The sequence below is a fragment of the Thunnus albacares genome, chromosome 21 (assembly GCF_914725855.1).
Source record: "Thunnus albacares chromosome 21, fThuAlb1.1, whole genome shotgun sequence".
NCBI classification, from domain to species: domain Eukaryota; kingdom Metazoa; phylum Chordata; class Actinopteri; order Scombriformes; family Scombridae; genus Thunnus; species Thunnus albacares.
This window is the reverse complement of record NC_058126.1, coordinates 20,193,695-20,217,290: the sequence shown is the minus strand read 5'-3', so window position 1 is coordinate 20,217,290 and position 23,596 is coordinate 20,193,695. Positions and strand designations below refer to the sequence as shown.

At 39.3% G+C, this 23,596-nt stretch overlaps 1 protein-coding gene across 1 annotated transcript in view; it reads right to left on the bottom strand.

The window, feature by feature from the left end:
* Positions 1-23,596, bottom strand: part of prkdc (protein kinase, DNA-activated, catalytic subunit) — a 44,620-nt gene that overhangs the window by 2,716 nt on the left and 18,308 nt on the right. Inside the window, exons 23-80 of the mRNA XM_044339362.1 lie at positions 23,212-23,299; positions 22,913-23,076; positions 22,648-22,800; positions 22,230-22,337; positions 21,774-22,000; positions 21,587-21,681; positions 21,353-21,455; positions 20,869-21,002; positions 20,365-20,595; positions 19,989-20,215; positions 19,696-19,904; positions 19,116-19,248; positions 18,661-18,819; positions 18,209-18,412; positions 17,510-17,698; positions 17,182-17,286; positions 16,884-17,051; positions 16,475-16,602; positions 15,655-15,862; positions 15,219-15,397; positions 14,959-15,127; positions 14,747-14,812; positions 14,599-14,662; positions 14,340-14,488; positions 14,002-14,142; positions 13,665-13,784; positions 13,390-13,533; positions 12,887-13,038; positions 12,542-12,673; positions 12,156-12,267; positions 11,837-11,961; positions 11,533-11,682; positions 11,061-11,234; positions 10,625-10,723; positions 10,039-10,249; positions 9,749-9,923; positions 9,383-9,586; positions 8,934-9,049; positions 8,592-8,723; positions 8,289-8,468; positions 7,897-8,105; positions 7,567-7,705; positions 7,167-7,355; positions 6,645-6,869; positions 6,368-6,476; positions 5,897-5,999; positions 5,640-5,802; positions 5,369-5,543; positions 4,339-4,532; positions 3,574-3,757; positions 3,200-3,360; positions 2,609-2,820; positions 2,339-2,426; positions 2,108-2,251; positions 1,372-1,579; positions 1,085-1,152; positions 762-982; positions 552-644 (exon numbers count right to left, since the gene is read on the bottom strand). Coding sequence (XP_044195297.1) covers positions 552-644; positions 762-982; positions 1,085-1,152; positions 1,372-1,579; positions 2,108-2,251; positions 2,339-2,426; positions 2,609-2,820; positions 3,200-3,360; positions 3,574-3,757; positions 4,339-4,532; positions 5,369-5,543; positions 5,640-5,802; positions 5,897-5,999; positions 6,368-6,476; positions 6,645-6,869; positions 7,167-7,355; positions 7,567-7,705; positions 7,897-8,105; positions 8,289-8,468; positions 8,592-8,723; positions 8,934-9,049; positions 9,383-9,586; positions 9,749-9,923; positions 10,039-10,249; positions 10,625-10,723; positions 11,061-11,234; positions 11,533-11,682; positions 11,837-11,961; positions 12,156-12,267; positions 12,542-12,673; positions 12,887-13,038; positions 13,390-13,533; positions 13,665-13,784; positions 14,002-14,142; positions 14,340-14,488; positions 14,599-14,662; positions 14,747-14,812; positions 14,959-15,127; positions 15,219-15,397; positions 15,655-15,862; positions 16,475-16,602; positions 16,884-17,051; positions 17,182-17,286; positions 17,510-17,698; positions 18,209-18,412; positions 18,661-18,819; positions 19,116-19,248; positions 19,696-19,904; positions 19,989-20,215; positions 20,365-20,595; positions 20,869-21,002; positions 21,353-21,455; positions 21,587-21,681; positions 21,774-22,000; positions 22,230-22,337; positions 22,648-22,800; positions 22,913-23,076; positions 23,212-23,299 — 8,912 coding nt within the window. The remainder of the gene's footprint in view (positions 1-551; positions 645-761; positions 983-1,084; positions 1,153-1,371; positions 1,580-2,107; positions 2,252-2,338; positions 2,427-2,608; positions 2,821-3,199; positions 3,361-3,573; positions 3,758-4,338; positions 4,533-5,368; positions 5,544-5,639; positions 5,803-5,896; positions 6,000-6,367; positions 6,477-6,644; positions 6,870-7,166; positions 7,356-7,566; positions 7,706-7,896; positions 8,106-8,288; positions 8,469-8,591; positions 8,724-8,933; positions 9,050-9,382; positions 9,587-9,748; positions 9,924-10,038; positions 10,250-10,624; positions 10,724-11,060; positions 11,235-11,532; positions 11,683-11,836; positions 11,962-12,155; positions 12,268-12,541; positions 12,674-12,886; positions 13,039-13,389; positions 13,534-13,664; positions 13,785-14,001; positions 14,143-14,339; positions 14,489-14,598; positions 14,663-14,746; positions 14,813-14,958; positions 15,128-15,218; positions 15,398-15,654; positions 15,863-16,474; positions 16,603-16,883; positions 17,052-17,181; positions 17,287-17,509; positions 17,699-18,208; positions 18,413-18,660; positions 18,820-19,115; positions 19,249-19,695; positions 19,905-19,988; positions 20,216-20,364; positions 20,596-20,868; positions 21,003-21,352; positions 21,456-21,586; positions 21,682-21,773; positions 22,001-22,229; positions 22,338-22,647; positions 22,801-22,912; positions 23,077-23,211; positions 23,300-23,596) is intronic.

The window sequence follows — 23,596 nt, the reverse complement described above, 5'->3', positions numbered from 1 at the left end:
TATTATATAACAAAAACAAAACTGCATTTTCACTGTTGCATAACACGTCATTTGCACCTGCAAAAAGCTTTAATTATCAATAACTCATAAAATCATCATAAAATAAAAATATCAGTGCTTTATGCTCCACAATGCTTATTGTCAGCTGGTACATTGTAAGTACTATAAAAATATGTGCTATAAAAATTTTGATGTCTGAGGTTTGATGTCAATATTATCTATCACACTAAGTAGGTTACATTGACTTCATTTAATTATTATAATAACATTAGAGAAAAGATAAAAGTCCCTGACAGAAGCACCTCATGTACTTAGAAAAGAACAATTTTTGATTTTTTTTAAAAGTTGAAAACCTAAACCTCAAAGCAATTCACTTTATATATTTTGGACAAAAAAATAAGATTTGCAAATCATAATAATTGATAAAGACAAAAAATACAAGGAATGTAGAAAGTTTTTCTTATAGCACTGAGGATGATGTTTCAACTTCATCACTGAACAGAAGGAGTACGTTCAAGTTATTAGAGTGAATCATATATACTGTACAGTACCTCCCTGCCTTCTGCTGCTCCTCCTTACTCATTGTGCTTATCAGGAACTCTTTCAGAGTACAGGTGTTCTCCATCCATTCAATCAGACCAATTCTGAAAAGGCAGTGAGATGTGATTACCCTGGCAAGTTGATTTTCTTGGCAGTTTGCCTACATAAAAATTCAGTATTTGCATTAAGTGTAACTGGAAGGACAGATAAAAGCCCAGTACCTAGTCGTTATGGGAATGACTTGATATGTGCGGAGCTGCAAGCCTCTGTGTGTGCAGGTAGTGTCATGGCTCAGCAAAATGTTCATGACGGCAAAAAGCTGTTCAATGCGTTGGTCCTGACGGAGGTCCTCCCCACCCTTCACCAGGAAGGGGTGGTCACGCTCATCGTCCCCACGGATGATCAGACGTTTAGGACGGCGAATAGAGGACATCACCTTTACCTGAAGCCCATTAATTCACATCAATTAACTGGCCAGCCAACATAGACAGGGTGCTATTAGAACATTTCTGACTTATTTTATGAAATATATAAAAAAACATACCCTTTCATCAAAGCCAGTTATTTTTGCGTGATACTCTGGCAAAGGTTTACATCTGCCGTCATATTGTCCTACAACAAGAGGAAAGAAAACAGCTTCATCAGTGAACAGAGTACAACAGAAATAATCAAAATAAATCTTTTTATTATCAGACATACCTTTAAATACAATGTAATGACTAGAAATAACTAAAAACTACATTAAACAGATGTGTTAACTACTTTCTTAAAGAAATGAAAGACATGTCAATACTAACAAAGAGTTCAGATTACCAAGATTTCAACACTGACCTGGGATCTCCAGCTCATTGCTGAATGGATCTGGTTTAAATCCACTCAGCCAGGGTGAGTATTCCTTCAGGTTCCCAGGTTCCCTCTGAAATCCACGCATGGATGCCGCCAGATCTTCCACCTTACGCACATAGGTTTTGTCTCTTCTCTTCTCAAACAGCTTGCTGCCTTTAGGTCCCAGCAGGTTCTCCACATCTTTAGCAAATTTCTGTTAAATTAATACAATAATATAACAGGTTATTTTGTTGATTAGGAGCTACACCTGTACTCTGTAAGTCTCTGTGTATTTGTTGTGACTCTTCAAAAATATAGTTTTTTAATCACTTCTACTACTACTACAACACAAAAGTTCTTTAAGTTAGTCGATTAAAGGTTTTTCAGTTGTTGTATGTGGCATGGAGCCAAAAAAAGGTAATCAGACAATTCAAAAATAGCTAAATTAATCACTAAATCACATTGTTATTTAAATAATTTAAATGGAGTGTAAAAAGAAATATATAACTATGAACTATGAAAATAGTCAGCATATGCAGAAATAATCACTGTAAGACAAAGGAAAAAAATACAAGCGTAGACGTACAGAAAGTCAAACTTCAATAAAAATATTTAAAACAGAAGCTGCAAATTCACCATTTGGAATAGAGGAAAAGAATGAAAAGTGCATTTTTGTAATTGGAAATGTTGTACAGTAATATCTGATCTTTGCAAGATAAAAGAAGAAAAGTAAAGCACAAACTTGGATAAATTTCTTGCGAAACATTCCATGACCGTCTGTGTTACGATCCCCGAGTGAAGAGTGCATCTCATCGTACAACTGGCCCATCCGCTTCTTGTCAAAGCTTGGTTTTTCCCATTCATTTTTCACAGAATCCCACCAATCCTGTGTGGACCAAATAGCAATTATCAACGACAGACCAAAAAACCAGCAGGTGGCTGCTTATTTCATGGTTGAACTTGCTCTCATTACCCTGAAAATCATCTCAGGATTTGTAAGCTGCTGCAGTGCATCCACAAACTTCTTCACAGCTCCTCCATTATCCAGCATGCTGCTGAGCCTGTTGACACACAAACAGTATTAATAAACATCTTCAGGATTATTATCAGGTTCCAGTTATGTCTCTACAAAGGTTACACATTTTGAATTATTAAAACTTTTACATTTTGATAATTAAATGATCTTAAGCAATGGGCATCCAGCCAAGGTTGTTGTAGATGTTTTTCCTCTTAAGCAGTTTACCTGTTGACAAATTCCTGCTGCTGGTGTCCTGTAGCCGAGTCCTCAAACTGGTAACTCTCGTTGCTGATCATTAGAGCGTAAACCAGAGCTTGAGGGTAGCACTCTGCTATCTGCCGAATGCAGTGCTGCACCGCCACGGCTTCTGGCTTGTCCAAAAGGGCCACCATTTGACTGATCCAGCCAATCAGCATCCAGCAGGGAACTGACATCATCTATACACAGAGAGATACAGTCGTGTGTCATTGTTTACCATCAGAAAAACAGTTATAAATACGTTACTGTGATATTCCCAGAGCGTTTATCAGATTCTTTGTCAGAATCCACAATACTATAGAAATGTCTTGACCAGTGAGAACCCTGCTTATAAAGCATATCATAACAAATAATTAACTTCAGGCAATTACATGTTGGCTGTCATGAAAACAAAAGGTGGGTAAATCCCCACAATTAGTAGCAGAATATTGCTATAAATTGAAAAAAAAAAAAAAAAAGAAATATATATTTTTAGTAAAGATTTGATGAACAAATCTTTATACAAACACCTTTATTTGAACATTTCGATCCTTATATTCTGCAAAGTTTTACACCAACCTCTTTCGTCATGAGGTCCAGTGTCTCAGAGGGGTACAACTCAATGACTTGTAGCAGACGTGGGAACTTAAGGCGAGCTTCCTCTGAGTTCATCTTTAGTGCTTTCAACATGCTCTCCACGACATGAACAGGCAGGGTCAACATGTCGGGAAATTGGCTTTCTGTAAAAAAAACAAAAAACACAGTTGAAATGATTGGCTGAGGGAGAAGATACATTTTTAAATTCCTTTAGAAGAATACACCAGAAAACAAATGATGTGTAGCACTGAACTCAAGCAGAGGTCTGTTAAACAACAGTCACCTGAATGAGTTCACTAGCAAATTGAAATTAAATGTTCAACAAAGCTACAAATTTAGCTGCTATTATTACTCACTGGTATCATTCTGCTCCTCCTCTCGTAATTGTTTGTCGCAGAAGTTAGCTAAAGTCATGTATGTCTTTGTGATGCTGCTGGTTTCCACACATTCCTGAGTATAAGACTGAAGCTCCTCATCAGCCTTTCTGGTAGCATCACACAGCAACTCCAATGCCTGTAACTGCAGCCCCACTTCCACTACCTGCAAGGTAAACAGTTACTTAACGTGCAGTGCTCAACCTTTACATATAAATGAATGTCTGTTACATTCAAGCCCTTGCCTAATGAGTTCACACAATGCTGATAAAGCCTATCAACACCAGATAAATCTCTCTCTATTTCATAGTACAGAGTTTTTAAATGTCATGTCGGTGGTGACATTCCTGCACTGGCTGTTTGGCTGTTAATCGTGTGGCTCTTCTAGACTTTACAAATGTTATTGGACAGGATGGATCAAATTCTGATAGTGAAACAAGTCATTTTGTGGGGGTTGTGTGATGCTCAAAACAATTTATGCACCATTTTACAGCAGCAACAGCAGGTTACAGCCAGCACTGGCCATTGGGCGTACTGGGACAAATCCCGGTGGGCCAGTAGACCATTTTTGGGCTGGTTAACCGTCAAAACATCCGTTTATACCGGCCCTCTCTATGTGCCTGTCATTGGGGGTGCACGAGAGTGTGCTGCATGCCTGTGTCAGGCAATCAAAGCCGAGCCCCCCCCTTTACTCTCACTGCCAGAAGGGCAATTTCAATGAATTTGAAAATAATGTAAATGGGTTACCTTTTGATTTTCAGTGGGCCAAGAACCACCAGACAGCTTTACAACTCTCTCTGCTTTCTCAGCGCCAATAGCTCCCAGGACTGAGGGGCTTCTGCTTACAGCTGACGCCAGGATGTGGAAAGACGTACCCTGGAGTATCTTTTGGTATCTGAATACTTTAGCTGTGGCACTCTGACAGTCAGCCTGAAGCTCCTCTGCAGAGTGAAAAGAGCTGAAATGAAACATCTCAACAGGCTGAAGTCTCACTTAGTCCTGTGTGCACATCATTGCAACTTGCACAAATTTCTATTTAAAACATTACTTCTACTGCATTTCTTAATTTGTTATCTCTTCATTTATTTAAATATTCCAAACTGTGGATCCTAATGTGGATGTGTAGATACAAATGAAACTGAAGAACTCCAACTCCTAAAAATATACAACTGCTGATTCTCATTTTGGGTTAGCATGCCCTTAATGCTTCAAGTTTACTTGCTCTAGTGTCACTGGGTATAGTGGAGTCATGCTGCTTATGATTTCTTTTAACAACACTTTGTGAAATTATCTCATCGATGTCATACAGCGTTTTAAATTACACTGACACTCATAACTGCATGTCAGTTGCTGATGGGACTGCATAAATTCTGTGGCAAACCATATTTATTACCTAATATTCAAAGTACATGTGGTTTCTTAAACTTGATATAAAACTAACTGTAGCTACAAAACTAACCCAACTAATTTAAATTTGATTAACAACCTTTAAACAAGATTCAAAAACTTGAAAGATGTCTTGTTATTGTGTTGTCCCTCCAAGTAATGGCCTTTTAAAGTTTGAAAGGTTGATTTCAATTAGTGTAATGTTTTAAATTCCAGAGGAAAAAAAAGTCAAAAAGCTTAATGTTTATCATATTATCATGAAATCTTTCAGGTGTAATGTGAAATTCCATCATTAATAACACATACAGTAGTGGTGTTATAGATGTCGATCATTCTCAGTTGTGTAATAATACACAAGATAATGTACAAGAGTCCTCTGCTCCCCTCTTACCCAGAAGTGAGATAGTCTTCAGCATGTTAGTGATTTGCTCCACAGGACCCTGAGCTTGGCTGCGTTTATGGCTGTAGTGGCTAAAACTGTGGACCCACCGCAGAAACCAGCCTCTGTTTGTTTTGGCGTCTTTGTGAAGTTCCTTCAGCAGCTTGGTAGCAACAGAAAAGTTGTTCTGAAAACAACATTGGTGGTGTAAGGTTAGTTTTGTGGTTATCATGTGATAGCACAAAAAAAAAAAAAAAAGTTACTTCAACAGTTGTTTCTTCACCTGCTTCCGTGCGCTATCAGCCATGTGTAGCTTCATGTTGAACTTGCAGTTATTTACTAATGTGTCAATGTCACCTGCTGGGTCTTCTGCACCATCCACCTCCATACTGTCACTGGGAGCTTGGCTTCTAAGCTTTTCCCTGATCTTGTCCAGGAAGAAACATCTGAACCGAATAAATCAAATTTGAAGCTGTTTTGTTATCTGATCATTTAATAGATTTGTGAGTGAAGCTAAAATCTTTTTTTTTTTTTCCTTACCGAGATGTAATGATATCATCCCACACGTTTACTGGATCCACTTGAGCATCAGGATAGCGCTCAGTCCATAATCTGATGAGCCGCTTGAGGGACGTCATAGACACTAAGGAAGAAAACACAATGAAAATGACTGAATTTTGAGAAGGGGACAAAGATTGATCAAAAGCAATTGCAGGGAAATTATTCAACAATTCTTGAGGGGAGGAAAAAAACACTGGCATATTAAGTTCAAGTCACCAGCAACAGATTATCATTTTTGTCTTAGTGTGTCTGACTGTGTACAGGCATCTTACAATTATTTACAGCGGTTTTTGCACTAGTTGGATCATTGTTCTACAAAACTCACTTGCTCATTTTGCAGATTACCACTTAGACTTATATTACTATTACTACTAAATTACTACCCCCAATTACTTATAATTTACATCCTTTAACCTTTCAAATAGTTTTAAAAACAATATCTTCACTCACCCTCTCCTTTAATGTCCAGCAGGAAGTCCTGGATTTCAGTCAAGGCCTGCACTGACTGCAGGACGGTCAGGCGACTTTGAGTCAGCAGCGTATCCACACTGGAGTAATTCTGTATTACGCAAAGAGATTTAGTTCACTCACTCCAAAAATCAGTATGTTCCCTGCCAAGTTATCATATGCTTTTGGAGAGATTAACTAATTCTGCAAACAGTACATGTACAACATACATTGCATATATAATCAAGTTTGTTTTTTTAAAAAATATGTGACAGTAGACCTGCATAAATAGCTGCATGGCGTAGTTGGTGTAGTATTTGGCGCGGTCATAGTCCTCCTGAAGGATGTACAGCAAGCTGAGCTCTTGGCTGTAGTGACTTTCCAGCAGTTTTTTGCGCTCCTCCACCCTCATGGCTTTGTCGATGAAGCTGAGAAGAGTTTGGTCACTCTTGCCCAGCTGCAGCTGCTTCAACATGCTGCGAATCATGTGCTGCAGGTACATGTCCTGGAGCAAATGCAAAAGACTCACGTGAGAAGAGCATTACGACTTATGTGCATGAACAGTTCGGTGCTTTTACCATGTTATGATATGCTACAGAATTTCTTGTCAAATTCAAGCTAAAAATAATCATAACATTTTATTACTAAAGCGTCTCAGCAGGGCATGGAGGACTTAGATTGTGTACTGTGGGTTTTCATTTCAAGAAATCGCTTTATGTTCAACAAGAGAAGAAGGAAGGATGTCAGCTCTGCCTGGTACATGACTGAGAACTCCTAGATTGTGAAATGTCAGATTCATTACCTGGTAGAGAGGTTCTGACCACATCTTCTCGAGGTCGGGTGGGGAGTTTTCATCGATGTTCACAGTGGAACAGTACTGAAGAGACTTCCACTCAGTCAGATGACTGTAGGCCTCCATAGCAGCTATTTCCCAGAAATCCTTCTCAGAGTCAGTGGGCTCGCCATCACTCCAATCCTCAGTGTTCAGAGCCTGCCAGTGTGGAAGACAGTATGCACTTTTTACACTACAGTGCCACACACACAGCTGGTAATCTGGTAAAACTGCACCAATCCATCTGCTAACATGCTACGTAAGCGTTCTGCTAGACTACTTTATTGTACACGTACAATAAATGTACTGATGTGTGTAATAGGATTCAATCATCAGCTTCTACTATCACTGGAAAAAGAAACTTACATACCTCATTGTAAAGCTTCACAGCTTCTGCAAAGTCAGTGCTGGCTTCAGCTTGAAGTGCGGCGCAGGTGATCCACTTGGTCCCAACTTTACCGCCAAAGATGCCACGCACGACATCATAATCCTCTAAAGATCTGTAAAGCCTAAAGAGCAGAGGAAACACAAAGATCACATTCAATACCGCAATTAAAATAAATTCCCCACTTTTGATACAATAAAGATAAAACACATAAGCTGATCAACAGATCACCAAAACTCTATGAAGTTGTTTGTTACTATATTCAGCTACGTAGAACAGATAAAACCAGTATGAAGGGAAACAACCTTGTAATACCTTGCAAGATGGATCCATTTTTTGGTGTCCGGGGGGATTTCTTTGCGTCCTCGTGGCCGTTTGGCAGGAGGTTCATCCTGGCCGCCAGTATGCAGCAAGCCCTCTTCCAGCAGCAGGATGCCCAACGGCTGCTGGAGACTCATGAGGCAGGAGGAGCTGATGGCTGCTGGATCGATCTGCAGCAGCTCCTTATGCTGGTAACACATGTCCTTAACAAAGCAACAGCACAATATTAACTCACCAGCATTATAGTTTATAAACAGTTTTTACATGAGTTTGTCTTTAATAGTGATGCAAACTGGAATATTAATGTTAATGTTCAGTAACCCATGTAAACATTTATCACTATCAATGAATGCCAGTGTAATTATACAGATTCAAGACTTACATACCTGCACACATGCTATAAATGGTGGGAAGCAGAGTGTACTCTTGCTCAGGAATGTATTCATGTTGCACCGCAGCTCCTCTTTAACCCTCGCGCTCTCTCCTCTTTGTACGTGTGTTGTCATTTCTTGGAGGATACCAGCAAACAAGGAGCTGAACAGCTGTTTGGCTAAAATTGGGTCTCTCTAGGGGGAACATGCATAGAAAAAATTTCCATTAACTGTGATCTAAGCTTTGTTTTCTGGCTATTTGATATGTATTTATTTATTTATGTTTAGGATATTTACAACATGAAGTGGCAGTCTTACCTGTGCCAGTGCTTGAAGGGGGGTGATGAGGTTACTGTATGGGATTTGGATGTCCGGAAAGTCTCCCACTCTGTAGTTACGATACAGAGTCACCTGAGCCTCCTTTCGCAGCCTTTGATCAGCTTTTTGTTCCTGTGGAACACCAAACAGAATCGCTGATGATTAGAGACACTGGCAGGTTGAGGGAGTTAGTGTCAGAAAACTCTGGACTGAACAAGAGTCCATCTCAAAACCTTTTGTGCTACCATCCAGGATTTAAACATAAAAAAATGTACAAATGATAAATACGGATCAGCATATTGGTTTGATGGACTGCTGGTTGAATCCCTGCATGTTTAATACCTTTTTCTGCCTTTGCTGTTGGATCTCTTTTTGTGCAAAACTCAAGCTGACTTTCTCCTGATCCTTGAGAAATCTGCGTCTCAGTCTCAGGATGTTATTGCGTTGCTCGTTTTCAGCTGTTGACATAAAGACACAATAGATACTTACATTAACACATTTATAACTTCTTAATAGAGCAAAATGTGATTGGAAACAACATCTAACAACTCACTCTGCACATTCAATCTTCAACACAGTCAAGTCACAAGTCATTAAAATCATTACTAGAAGAACATTTAAACACATGTTCGTGCTTCTTAGGGCTCTTACCTGCCATACTTTACTTTTGTAGTTCAGAATTACCCTTTTACATTAAAACTGGCCACATAACAAGTCAGATTAATCAGTTTTGAAACATTAACCCTATTGTTTATGTGGGGTAGGTGTGTTGTTTTTTCTCAGAAACTAACCTCTAGTGCGACTGTCCACCTCATCTGTTGATGACGTAAGGCGCCTCAGGCCAAAACCTTCTCCTACTGGTCTTCTTGCTGTTGCTTGTCTCTCCACTTTCTTATCGAACACCATCAATGAAGACAGAGATTCAGAGCCAGGTGTGTACTCCGCTAGCGTATCCACACTGCTGCCAGTCAGCCAGTTATATGATGTGCGGCGACCTGGGTGAAAAGAAACCAAGACAAACATGGTAAATATACACTTTAAACTGCAAACTTGCAAAGTAGAGTAGATTTACTACAAGGAAAATATAGTATCAAGTGATTATTATGTTGCTTCTATCTTTAGTACTGCACTACTGGGATACTGAATTATAGCTGTACCTGCTGTTTGGGTTTGGGTGAACTGTAATGTCGTCTGAGTGGCTCGGAGCTTCCCCTTCATCACTCCAGACTGGGACGCCGCCACACTCTCAGGGCTTTGAGAGCTTTGGGTTTCAACAAACATCGGCGTCATCACTGTGCTCCTGAAGCGCCAGTTGGAATCGATCACATAGTCCTGTAGAGTGGAAAAAGAATTATTAATAATAATTAACACAACAGGTTAATCTGTTGCATAACTTCAAATCTTTGAAACTTTTTTTTAACCGACTCAGAGAGAAATTTCCACCGACCTGGAAGGTACACTCTGACAGTGGATACTCAAACATGTTTCGTTTGAAGTCAGGACTCTGGCTGGTCATTTCCAGCATCAGATTGGTAGCCAAGCTTAAGAAACATCTTTCTATTTGGCAGGAGTACAGTGAACGAAGCACCGTTAACATTCGCTCTAGGGTTGCAGTGGGAAGGCGAGTCTCCTGACTCCAGAAGTTACGAACATAAAGCCTGAAAACATCACAGACAGGGACAGCTTTGTCAGTTAAAATGACTTTTTACAGACTGAACATGAATTGTTGGGATCACACAGCACAACATAAGAAAGCATAATATAAAAGGAAGACAGGATGTGAAATACGGAAAATATGTTAAGAGGCTAAAATAAAATAAAACATATAACACATATAATATATATTAAAACATTATTGACCACTTTTCACATTTAAATAAACTAAAAACATGCTTTTCTCATTTCTAGGCAAAATTTAAATTTTAGAATTGAGCAAGAACCACAAACTCCTGCTGTTGTAACTTATATAGATGAATGACAAAGAGAAGTTTAATGTTTAAAAACAGGGGAAGGGAGAAACAGTTGGTGCTTACTGAAGGCCTTGGTTCTCTTCAGACAGTCCCTGAAGTAGCGTTTCTTTAGCTGCATTCAAAACCTCCAGGGAGGTGTTGTCTGTCCTGCTCTCTTCATCACTGGAGAAAACAACAACATAGCAGATAAATTCACATCAGTGAACCTGCCATAATACATGAATAATGCAGTCTAGTGACCCTTAAAAGCCAAAATCCATTTTCAAGACCATTCACACCATTTGCTAATCTTGCTACATGGAATTTATTTTGTCCAATATTGGTTGGTTGCTTAAATTATGTCCTCACCCCTTGGGTCAAATCAGAAAGAATATTAGAAGTAATGATATATGATATGGTGTCAAGTGAACACTATTTTAGTCTGGAATAAATCATTCAAATAACAAGAAAACTTAGGGAAATGACAACCTACTTGAGAACAGAAGACAGAAAGACAAACCTGTAGTTGTCCTGGATCCACATGAGGATGTCATACATCCTCTCTCTGCAAACTGGTGAAGGATGAGAGACAAAAGCTGTCACAGCTCCCAGGAGCTCCTGAAGCTCAACTGGAGTCAAGAGGACAATAATCTTGTGGATGATATCCAGACACACTCTCTGTCTTGCTTCATCCCTGAGTGCAAAAAAGAGCAATGAGCAGAAACGTTGTTGCAGCACAAAGAAATATTAAATTATCTTATTCATTTGATAAATAATAGGTATATGGTTATTTATCAAATGGAGAATGCCCTGAATGCCCTGCTTGTTTTTTTTTTTTAAAAAAAGAAGATAAATCAAAGTATAATGTAAAGTATAGGCTGGGGGGTGTTGTCAGTCTTTTAGTAATAGATTGTTTTGGGTAATTAAAGTAGATTAATGTCTCTTAATTAATATGGAAATGACTGATGGAGAGGAGTATGGTCAGGACTTACCTATGGCTCATCATCTGAATGAAGCCTGTACTCTTAAGCCGCAGAAAGATCTCCGGGATGACATCCGCTCGGCTCAGCACACACTCCAAACACTGAGTCTTTAACAGGCCGTGCAACTTTGGCAGCAGGTCGAACACGTGAACGACAAACCTGTAAAATTTAAAGTAAAACTGCAGTTACTTGCGCACGTAACTCAACCATTTAGACAGGTTTAAAAATGTGTTAATTATAAAGCCTAGGTCAGGACTAAAGGAATTTATTACGGGGGGAATATAAAATAAATGAAGCACAACTATAAACTCACCGGTCAACAAATGGAGGAAAGTGCTTTGATACTTTGTTCAAGCAAATAATGAACTTGTCATCCATGTCTTTTTTCTTCAGATTTGTTATTTTACTTGCAGCAAGACTGAGAAGTTCATGATGACGCTGAGACAAGAAATAAAAAAGAAAAAAAGACATTATGGGTGACATTCCTGTCATAAAGATGAAGATATATATCAACTGACTTTACCTAAACATCAACTTAATATTATTTTCGATTTACGATCTTTTCTACGAAGGTGCTTTAAGCTCTCTTCACAGAAAAACGTAATTTCACCAAACTGGGAAAAGTCTCATACATTGTTCACTTCAGTCATGTTCTTCAGGACGAGGCCGATAATCTCAGCAGCAGCTGAGTAGACTTCTTTATACCTCACAAAGGAAATGTTGTTGCTGAGAGACTCTATGTACCTGAAAATACACATCACACAGAAATGATTAGAAGATACTTGGTAAGATGGCAGTATGTGAGCTACAACACACATGTACACACATTTGAAAAGAAACCATAAATGTCTGAATACACTGCTTTCTAGTTCATTTATTTCACCTGAACTTGAAGCTTCCTACTTCAAAAATAACATCAACAGTTATATTAGCAAATTGAATTATGGTTTCAAGCAATAAAGCTGTCAGGTGACACAGTGTACAGCATGTTCCCATTAAGCTAAACTATACATTTTACCTCTCATATTCAATTCCACATGCGGTATCGTAAGCAGGGAGGTTGTTGGCCAGAATAATTCCCAGCAGCTGAAGTCCAACAGAGTTGTCTTTGCTGTTTGGGTTGGTGCCGCAAAACCGCTCGTATATCAGGCTACAAGGGCAAAAAAACAAATGAAAAAAAAAACAATTATTCACAACAACTATTCCCCTCCTAGTAGAGCATTTAACCTTCAGGGAACATGCAGCATGTTATGAGGAACTGCACTTGTGCTGCTGCTGAACAGCCCTCAAGAAAACACAAATTGGTTATTTCCACTGAGATACAGCTGGTGGCAAATATACATCTACCGTGTGCAGGTGCTACCTGTACGGCACATGCAGACAGTCTTTCCAGCACTCTACCAGAGTGCGAATGATCTCCAGGTTGTGGCGGAAAACAGCCCTCTTGGAGTTAAAGCTGTGCCTCATCAGGAACTCTAACAGCCGGTTGGCGAGCACTTCATCTCTGGGGTTACCCTGAGACAAAAAATATTGTTATTAATGATAGTCAGCTAGTGCTTCCTATAGTAATTTTATATAATAATAAATGCAACAATGACTAAGGAACCTGAGGATACTCCCACAGTGTTTTAACATCAGTTTAAACTCTATTTTAAATTGTTTTTCCAATTAATGATATTCTTACACACCTGAAATTGGCTGCAATTCTCATACAAAACTCACTGAATTGGCAGATTTTGTGCCATATATTGCAATTTTTACAATAAAATTACTACAAATGTTGATGTATGCACATATAGGAGAAAAATGCGACATAATAATGATTAATATTTGCATATTTGTCTTTGAAACGTAAGGATTAGCAACCTTGGGACTGGCCAGGCTTGTCCAAGAAAGCACTGTGACCACAATATCCACCACCATGAAATGGATCCCCTCTCCTCCGTTGTTTCCAGACACAACGAGCTGCAGGAGCGGGCCCAGCCAGTGCTTGGCATAAGGCCGAAAAACCTGGAAAGATGCAACGAAAAAGATTAAATCCACCAACGAAAAGGGAACATGAGGTGTATGAACAGGAGTATGAGGTGTCACATACATATAATTTCAAAGGCAGTGATTGATTACATTAGATAGACTTTTACCTCCTCTGTGTTGATGATGAGCTTTGAGATGAAGAGTCTAATATTCAGAGGTGTGGATGGATTCGACAGTTTTCCATGTAGAAATTTCATCCATGGAGGAAGTTCATTGGGCACATTTCCCTGTTTCATCAAAAAATAGAGCACTTTAAATGACATACTAAAAATAATATGAATTGATGATTGTATTCATTTCAGAAAATCACTTTAATTTATGTGATGTAAAAATACTTTATATGAAGTTGCGCATTTATGTATTTAGTTTTGAAGTGTCACATATTTTTAAAAAAAGCCAAATAGATAGAAACAATAGTCAAACACTGCTTTATTGCTCACTGACCTGTTCAATTTTGGGGGTAATGTTGCTCCTTTGCATGTGTCCAATAAGAGCAGTCATGGTTGTCATGCATTCATGCTGATTTAGCTCATCCATTTCTAGATCCACCATTGCATCCTGGGAGGGGATTGTCTCCTCAGTCTCCTACACGTCCAAACATACAAACAAAATCATTAAAAGAAGATTAGAATGTATCTGTTTTTAAGATGCAAATCATTTGTCAGGATTTTACCCTTTGTAGGGTGAATAAGCCTCTGAAACAACTTTAAACCATCGCAGGACACTAAAACATGTTAAGCTCGGTGCAGCTTTATACAGTAGTAAGAGATCACACGACTAACCCTTTTTGCAACGGTGCGTCTTTGTCCTTCAGGGTTTTGGGAGCTGAAGGAAAAGCTTTGGACTCCGGTGGAGAAATCAAACTGACTCATCTCTTCACTCAGACTGCTATCGGCCATGTATGACTGGGAGGACAGATACACTGGTGCTTCTATGGAAAAACAACAACATAAATGTCATGGAAGTAAAAGTTTCAACTTTTCTGTGACAAATCGGGTCAAATCCCAGAAGTTTAGAAACATCGTTGTGAGCAGTAAACACCTCCATTTTCCTCGTTCAGTTCTTTTCGAATCATGACGTATTTCTTCTTTCTCTCAAGTGGGACCTACATTGATGAAAAAAAGAAATGAATAAACCATGATTGAAACTGAAAGTATACTAGTAAATAAACAAATAAACAAAGACATACCTCAATTTCAATTGGAAAGTTGTAGGTCCTCGTGACATCAATGATATTTTCCAGAATGAACTGATTCTAGACAAGGAAAGAAAATATCAGTACAAAATACGGCCGTTCCTCTCTTTGCATGCATTAGACAGCATGAAACCCATTATCTGTACTGCATTGTACCAAAATGAGTGAAGTGCAGGAGTGATATATTTATTCAAGCTATCTGGTACCTTCTCTGGTTTCTCGCTGAAGAGGAAGCCATAGTAGAATTTGGGCTCATTGAAGCTGCAGCTGATGACAGCGATGGCACAGTTGTACGCAGCACAGTGATAATGTCTCCTAAGCTCAAGGAGCTGAGTCTCACCAGCCATAATCTCAGTGAATGCTTCAAAACATGACCTAATTGAAATAATTAATATAGTATGAATAAAGTTAATATTTATCATTTAATCATGGGAAAATAGAGAATAAAGGTGTTGGGGAGTCCTACTTGATCACTGTCTTGGACATCTCGTTCCCCTCTGTTTTGTCCAAACCGCAGTAGGCCTGGTTGATGCGGGATTCCTTGGAATAAACCTCTTCTTTGGGAAGCCGAGAATACAGGAGCTCCATCAGCTTGTAGCAGCCATTCTTCTTCAGCAGCTGCATCTCAAAGGCTGTTTCACTAGACTGAAATTGATAAATACATTTCCAATGATCTTCTCTGATGTAAATAAGACTAGCTTTTGGTGGACAAAAAAGGTATGTGACTGCCAAATGTTTGATTAAAAGCCAAACTAATGAGACAAATATCTTTGGAGAACATTGAGGATTGATAGTTGATGTAGAAAAATTATGGATTTATGTCTAAAAAAAAAGTTAAATAAAACTACAAGATGTTAATAAAGCCATCTTCAAATAATTCCCTAAAATTTTAAGACGCAAACCTTTGTGAAGCGACTGAGTAGCAGAGCAATAATGTCTGAGACGTTTGCCACAAAGAAGTCAATCAGGGCCTTGGTGCCGCAGTGAGAGGCCAGAGGCAGCAGAACCCTCTCCATCATGGCCTGCAGCATGGAGCTCATCGGTACGTCACCCTGCTGGATCACTCCATATACTGCACACAGTAGCTGTAGCTGCCGCTCACTGCTTGACCTAATCAGACATCAACAAACACAATCAATGGAACTCCTGCACAATATATTGCAATGCAATATAGTATAACTCCTGTGCAACAGATATAACATGTGTGCATCTTATAATTTACACCTTGTTTAAACTCTATCCACTGGCGCTTTTCAAACAAACAGTCATAGGAAGTAAATTTAGGAACAGATGAATCAGGATTATTAGTATTTACATTTCAACATATGTTAAATTACAGTTTAACTGATTATTTCCTTTGCTGCAGCTCTAATTATCCTATTAAAACACTATATTGTACTATTTATTATTTATAATATATAGTAAACAGTAACAGGTTAAACACTGGGACACTACAGTTCTCTTGTTGAGTCATGATGTGTGTCAGCTCTTGTAAGGGTGTAATGAACATTTTTGATGAGGTTTGTTTCTATTGATCTTTCTGAAATTCTGGTAATATTCTAAACTACACATGTATCTACAGCTGTCCTTGATAAGACCATTTTAACACTTTATGTTTAACCCCACAGTTCTAAACAGCTACATCTAAACTCAAGTAAGAAATAAAAAAACCTCAGACGTGAAGTATTTTCTCCCACACATGGTTGTGAGGGCTTTACTGACCGCTTGGCAATTCGTTGGAAGCAGGTTTGGAATTGCTCCTCCATGATGTGTTTTCTGTCTCGACACAGAATCCCTGCCAGCAATTTGAGCAGAAGTGGGCTTTGAGAAAGCTCCAGGGCATCCAGTAACTAAAAGACAGAAATATTTGTTGCTATTGTCCAAAATTACAATGTCTCAAGCACTTATTGCTAGAAAAACCTGTCTTTGATGGTTAGATTGAACAGCCACTTGCCACACAAGAGTCTTGAAACATTATCCCCACTGGTGACAATAGACTTTAACTAAAATTAAAGCAAAATAGTTTATCTATACACTTTTCCCTTATCTCTTTGTTATCTCCCTTAATCACAATTTGCACTTCATCTCACTGCAGTAGAACCTCATTTCAAAACTGTAACACTGACTTCACCTTTCGGATACAGTCCATGTAGTTGTTGCGTTGAAGGGAGCCCTTAGCAAACTCATCTGACTGCATGGGGAAGTGGAAGGCTACCAAGGCGTCAAGGGCTTTCTGCAGCTCTTTCAGCGGCTCCTCTGGGAGGGTTGTGAAAAAGGGCAACACCAACAGAGCCTGACTCTACACAGGTGAAGAAAAACCAGCCAGAGAAACTCATACAGCCTCGTTCGCTTTAATAAGTAGCTCAAACAGAAAAAGTAAAGCTCGTGCAGTAATGTGAAGTAATCCGCTACACTGACTGTGCCAATACCTTGAGATTCAGTGGCAGATTCTTGTCATCCAGCAGCATAGTGAAAGTGGAAAACACCTGTCTGAATGCTTCATGGCTGATATTGGAGCAGACAGAGGAGTCGATCTGATAAGAGAGGGAAAAAGCACATTAAAAAGAAATTACATTACTGGATATTAGAAAAACTGAAAGGTAAGCTACAGTATAACATGGAGCTTGCGTTGGACTGCATTGTATTGTTTTTTTGGGACTGATCACATAAATGATGGGTGTTAATCCATTCATATAGACAACACCAACGTGGCAGTAAGAGTCATTTGGGAACATGCAGTTGCTTGAATTCAAATACCTGTAGAAGCTTGGAGAGCAACAGGAGAGTGGCAGTTTTGCTCTCTGGAGTGGAAGAGTCTCTTTCCCACCATGACTGCAGACTATCCCATCTTCTTAGCACCTCTTTAACCAGCTGATGTCCCTGAGTCTTCCTCACAGAGCGCTCTCTGAAGCTGTGGTCCATCATGCCATTCAGCAACACACTCACCTGATGAAAAATTCAACAGCAAAAAATAAAAAATGAATCCTCCATTTCACATACAGAAAAACTGTTCTGCTTACAGCTGCATAGCCATGATGCACTGTATACTATCAAGAGAGAGTAAAAGAAATTACATCAGTGTTGTCACTGATACTAGCGGCTGCTGCATGCTCTGACACTGCAGCACTTCACATCAACTATAACGTATCCTTACCCTAACAGAACACTTGCAGTGTATCATTTTAAAGTGGTCTTTTTATTCAATGCATTTTGGTGAGATTGTACCATTGGTCAATTTACTCCAGACATCAAAACCCTGTGTGTAGGGTCTCATTATTCAGTGATTCATCATGTCTATCAACCCTGGCACAGCTGTCAGGCTTGAGAACATCATTCACTTTATAATGTATTTGTTTTGGGAATTTTTGCAGAAAGGTTTTGTACAAAAACATGATCTAAAGCTAATTTACAAATGTGAAAGAAAGAGGAGAGAGAGCAGATGACAGGAGCAGCTACCATGCTGGGGTTCAGAGACGAGGCTTTCATGAGGCGTGGCACTGTGGTGTCCAGACTTCTCAGCAGCTCAGTGTTGATGGTCGTCTGGAAGAGGCTGTAGAAGTACTCGCCATGCGAGAAGCTCAGGAATTTATGGCTGTGACTTCCAGATATTGGGACAGAAAGCATGATGGTGTTCAACAACAAGTCCACCAGCTGTTCACTCTGTAGAGAAACAACAATGTACAACAGGAGGCAGCAAGTGGTGAAACACTCTGAAAAGAAAAAGTTGCACTATATTCATCTGGTTCTCTATTCATATTTCATTCTGTATTGTATGTTTTTACAGAGTGAAACTGTGTGTCTCACAGTTGTGTCTAGTACTGTACATCCCCTGCTTGCTACATTCCCCATAAGTAGTTTCAATTTCATCTGATTTTATCGAACTTAATCTAAAGAAAGGTAGCACTGACCTGTTGACTGAGAGAAAAGGCAAGCTGAAGCAGGTCATCTGCTAGCCTCCTGGTATTTATGTCCAAGGATGGAAGTGCCTTCCTGTCCTCACCAGGTGCTATGCCTTTATACACTGTCATCAGAAGCCGGGATCCAAGGGATGTGGTATAAACCGCATCCTTGCAATGAGAAAGACAAAAAAACAAAAATTGTGGCAACTGCAGGAGGATATGCAATAAATACTACTAAGCACTCTTAGGAAAACACCACATATGACATACACACTTATACCAATAAATGCCATCAGTCCATAATGCACAATGCATTACTGAAATGTATTTTTCAATATTTTAGTCTATTTTTTTTTTTTGTGAATTAACTGCATGGTACACTGACGACTGAAACACAAACGGTATATTAGGGTTTTATTTGGGTTAATGTTCTATCACATTGTAATCTATCCCAGACCAAATACCTGGCACTGCAGAATGGAGCTGAGGAAGCCGGCTTTGTGGATCTGTTTACAGGAAGACAGAACCATTTCCATCTGGTCATGGTGGGTCAGAGTGCTAGAATGGTAGAGGTCTACAGCACACAGCTCCTCTACACTAGAGGGGTCATTAAAGAAATAAAGAAATAAATGAATAAAACGATTAAGTGGTGTAGATAATGTAAATACATAATCATGATGGTCTCATGGAATCAGAAGTAAAGCTGTTACAACTGCTTTTTTGACATTTCATAACTATATTCATGGTTATCCACTTGGGTAGCTTTCTATTCAGGTCTGTTATCTCAATCCATGTTTCTATTTTTCTTTTTTTCTGAGCACAGGACACATGCAGATGGGAGGAGTGGATGATTGGTTGTAGAGGTTAGGACTGATCTGAAGCTGACGTCTCACTAAGGGTGTAAGCCTTCAATCCTTGGATCAATTAACTGATTCTAAATCATACAGACTCGACCAGATAATTTTACCTTTTTAAACGACAGACATTGTGTGTGGCCTCTCTTTTTCTCCAATAGTGAACCCAAAATTAAATAACTAAACTAACCTTTTACGTGAAATTCTTGTTCGCAAGCTGCTTTCGAGACGAGAGCAGTAAGGTGAGGCAAGCAGGGCCTTTAGCAAAGGAACACACACTTCTGGTAGATTCTTCATCACCTCCACATCTGCCATGTTGAAACCTACAGAGGATGGCTCACACACTACCATCGCAGTCAGCTCAAAAAAGACTGAGCCAAAGATATCTTGTTCCAGGAGCTGTGAATAAAGTAAGGAAATAGTGAGCAAAAACCATTCAAAGAGAGAATAATGACTAGCTCTTTGCCTGTAATTCTGTGATACCTTCCAAAACTCCTGGTCTCCTTTGACAAGAATCATAGTGGCAAACTCCAGCAGGCGAACTATGATGGTGCACTTGTTGTAGTTGTACTGGTCCACCTCTCTTGGGCTGAAGTGAGAGGTCTTCTCACCAAGAGGAAAACAGCTCTCCGCTGCTGCCAGTTCGTGAGTTGCCAGCTCAGTCAAAAAGAAACTTGCGGCTTTCAGAAAGCTTGACTTGTCTTTGGAGCCTTGGAAATGAAGGAAAAAATATATTTACTGAGATCACTGCAGAGCCAACACAATGCCAGAGGAGCTTTCATGTTAGACATAAGAAAAGAGCCAATTGATACTAATTTAAAACTGAAACTCTGTCACCGCTTGCACAAATAGGACTCACTGAGCATGTGATGAGGCTTGATTATGTGTAAGTTGATGAAGGTATTGTAACAGTCCAGGGCAGCCAGAAGTAGGTCCATCCATTGTAGGGTAGCTCTCACACTGAAAGCACCCATCAGGTCCCTGAGAGTGGGCTGGGAGAGGAGACCTCCACCCTCAAATCGTGAGACCAGGTAATCCATGCCATGGTTCTTCAGCACGCCCTCCAACCACTGAGGTGGAGACCTCTTTTCTATATTCAGACACACACATTTTCACATGTATAACAAAAGTCATTTCAGTCACAGTAGCAGAAGTTAAGTAATAGCTTTTGGTTATGTCTATTTCTTCTAAAAAAAGAGAGGTATACATTATTGTTGTCAAAATTAATGCATATTTTTAATTCAATTAAAAAAGGATGACATCAATGTTATTTTTATTTTTATAAACTGAACCTGTTGTTTTTTCCTTGATAATCTCATCAAGGCTAACTTTGAAAGATGAAGTACTTAGTATGAGTGCTCACCTGGGAGGAGAGGAATAAACTCGTAGAAGAGTTCCATGCATTTGTGGCGACACTCAGTCTGAGGTCGGCCGCATTGTTCCAAAAGCCATGAAACAACATCTGACAGGCAGAGCTTTACATCAGGTGGAAAGCCCCTGATAGAAGAGAGCAAAAGATTATAACAGAAATGTATACACTTATTTATACATATAAATTAGAATATCTTATCATTGCATAAACATTACTGCAAGTATAGCAATATGCTTCTTGTAAAAAAAAAAAAAAAAGGAAGTGCATAAATACTAATATGTATCTATGCAATGTAATGTATAATATACACAATTCACCTGACCACTGAATTAATTTCAAAGCAACTGTATATCGCAATTTTGGGCAGATAAAAGATAAAGATACATGATCACACTAAGATTCACTTAGACTAAAAAAACTACAAAAAAAAGATTTGCAAAAATCCAACAGGTATCTGTGTACACAGAGTACCAACCTTGGGATGCGTCTCTTAGCATTGTGCTGATTGAGACTGGGGGCCTTGTATTGGATGATTCTTTTCAGATGATCAATGGCACTGCGACATTGCTGCAATGAACCTGAGGATGTAAATCAAATGAGCTACACACCAATTCTAAACACATACTTATTTTAAGAAAAGAGAACTCAATAATGATGGTATGAAAATCTGAGAACACTATCAATAAAGTCGAGGCGGAAGAAGAATTACCCATAGACCGCTCATCTGAGTGTGCAAGAGCCAGACTTTCTACAAATATGACAAGCACTTCAAAGACAAACTGCTCCACCAAGGAATTTTCCTCCCTGAAAAGACAAGTAGACAAATTGTCATAAACCAAAACATATCAAAAGATACAGCTTTTGTGGGTTGACAGAGAAGGAAAAAAGTAAGACACCTGAATAGTCTGTAGATACTATTGAAAGCTAAAGCAGCACCAAGTCTTTTGAACCCATTGGGGTGGAGAGCCAAGCTGTAGATACGCTTGAACAATGACTTCATGTTTGTGGGGCTCTTCTCTTGCTGCTTGGGGGTCGTTTGTTTGATTGACCATTTGACAAACTCTTCAATGCAGCGGCCACAGAAGTCTCGGAGAGTGCTGTCCATGGGATCAACCACACCGTCCTGAACAGGAAAAAACATACACAAAAAAAACAACCAAATGAGGTAGAAAACTTATTTCCACTGTTTCCACAGAAAGTCTGAAAACTCAAATGCTCAAATAACATTTATTGACTAATGGGTCAATGACCTCCATTTCTGATAAACAATGTTACCTACAGTCTGGCTGAGCTTGTCTGGTGTTATCTTGTTTGAGGTTTGTTAAAGCATGCCATAGAATACGAACACTTACCAGAATGGCCTCTAGAACAGCTACTGTGTCTTGGCTCTCAAACTTCTTGTTGTTTGTGAACCAGTGAATCAGCTGCATAACCAGAGGCTCAAAGAGCTGTCTGGTTACCTGGCAAAGAAATTCAAATTCAGAAACAGTACTGTAGACTTCATCACCCACGTCCCACCCAAACACCTGTGTAAGATTAACCATGGGCAAAAAAATATTCTTTCTTCTTAGTTTGTTGGTAGTTATTTTGTAAAGGAGTAAGGAATTACACTACAGGAAAGGAAACTACATCCCATAAACTATACTACTATAACTGTAAAATGTCCAAATATTCTCTGATTTCTTCCTTCCAAATCCCATAATATTTAAGAACGTTTCATGCTTGGTGCTAATGGTATCTGGGGTGATAATCTTGTTGGAGTTCACATACCTGATCGACATCACAGGCCAGACGCAATAGTACAGGAAACAGCCTCTTGTGCAGCTTGTACATAGGTGGTAAACTATTCTCCCCCTCCACCATCTGAGCACTCTTCCCAATCATGTAGACCACTAAGCTGTGGAGCAGCTCACAAGCTGCTATCTGCATCAGTGAATTATTATAATCAGTTGTTTCAATGAATCACCAACAGAATTTTGCATCAAATCAATTTTGTGAACTGATGAAGGAAATTCTTTGATGTTAGATGACATACTTTGGTTTGTCTGTCACTTGTGGACAGAGCCAGCTCACTGATGCGAGGCAGAAATGGGTCAAGGTAGATGACGGGCTTCATATCGGTGAATGGCACAGCAAAGCTGAGCCTTTTCTCAGAATCCCAAGCGACAAAGGTCTTCATCATATCCTCTGATGAGACCACTGAATGACGAAACAGAGGGTCATGATCACCAAAAACAGCTAACTTTTCTATTAACAGTCATGTGTCTTGTTGGGATCGTGGCCAAAATGTGTAAAACAGAACAGGATGGCCGGTTTGTTTGTGTGAATCTTTACCAGTTACAAGGCTTCTGTTCAGCTTTCCTCCCAGGTGACCCAGCAACTTCACCACCCTGAGCCTCACCATAGCAAGAGGAGCATCTTCCTGCATTTAAATACATACTTTAGTGTCCTAAGGAATGAAACTATCTCCGCTCCATGGAATGCAAAGACAGTCAATGAAAGTTAGAAAGTGTTGAGATACAGACTAACATGTTGTTGGCTTTGGTCTTTTCTTGGGATTTGTTGACCGAAAGAAAAATATAAAATAATCCCAGTGTCATCCTTTAATTTCAGATGATTTGAGCGCCAGTGAGGCCAGAGTAGAAAACAACACAAAACCTTTTGTCACAAAACCTTCAAAATCCTCTTAAGGAGGCCTGTTATGCACCAGCATCATGAG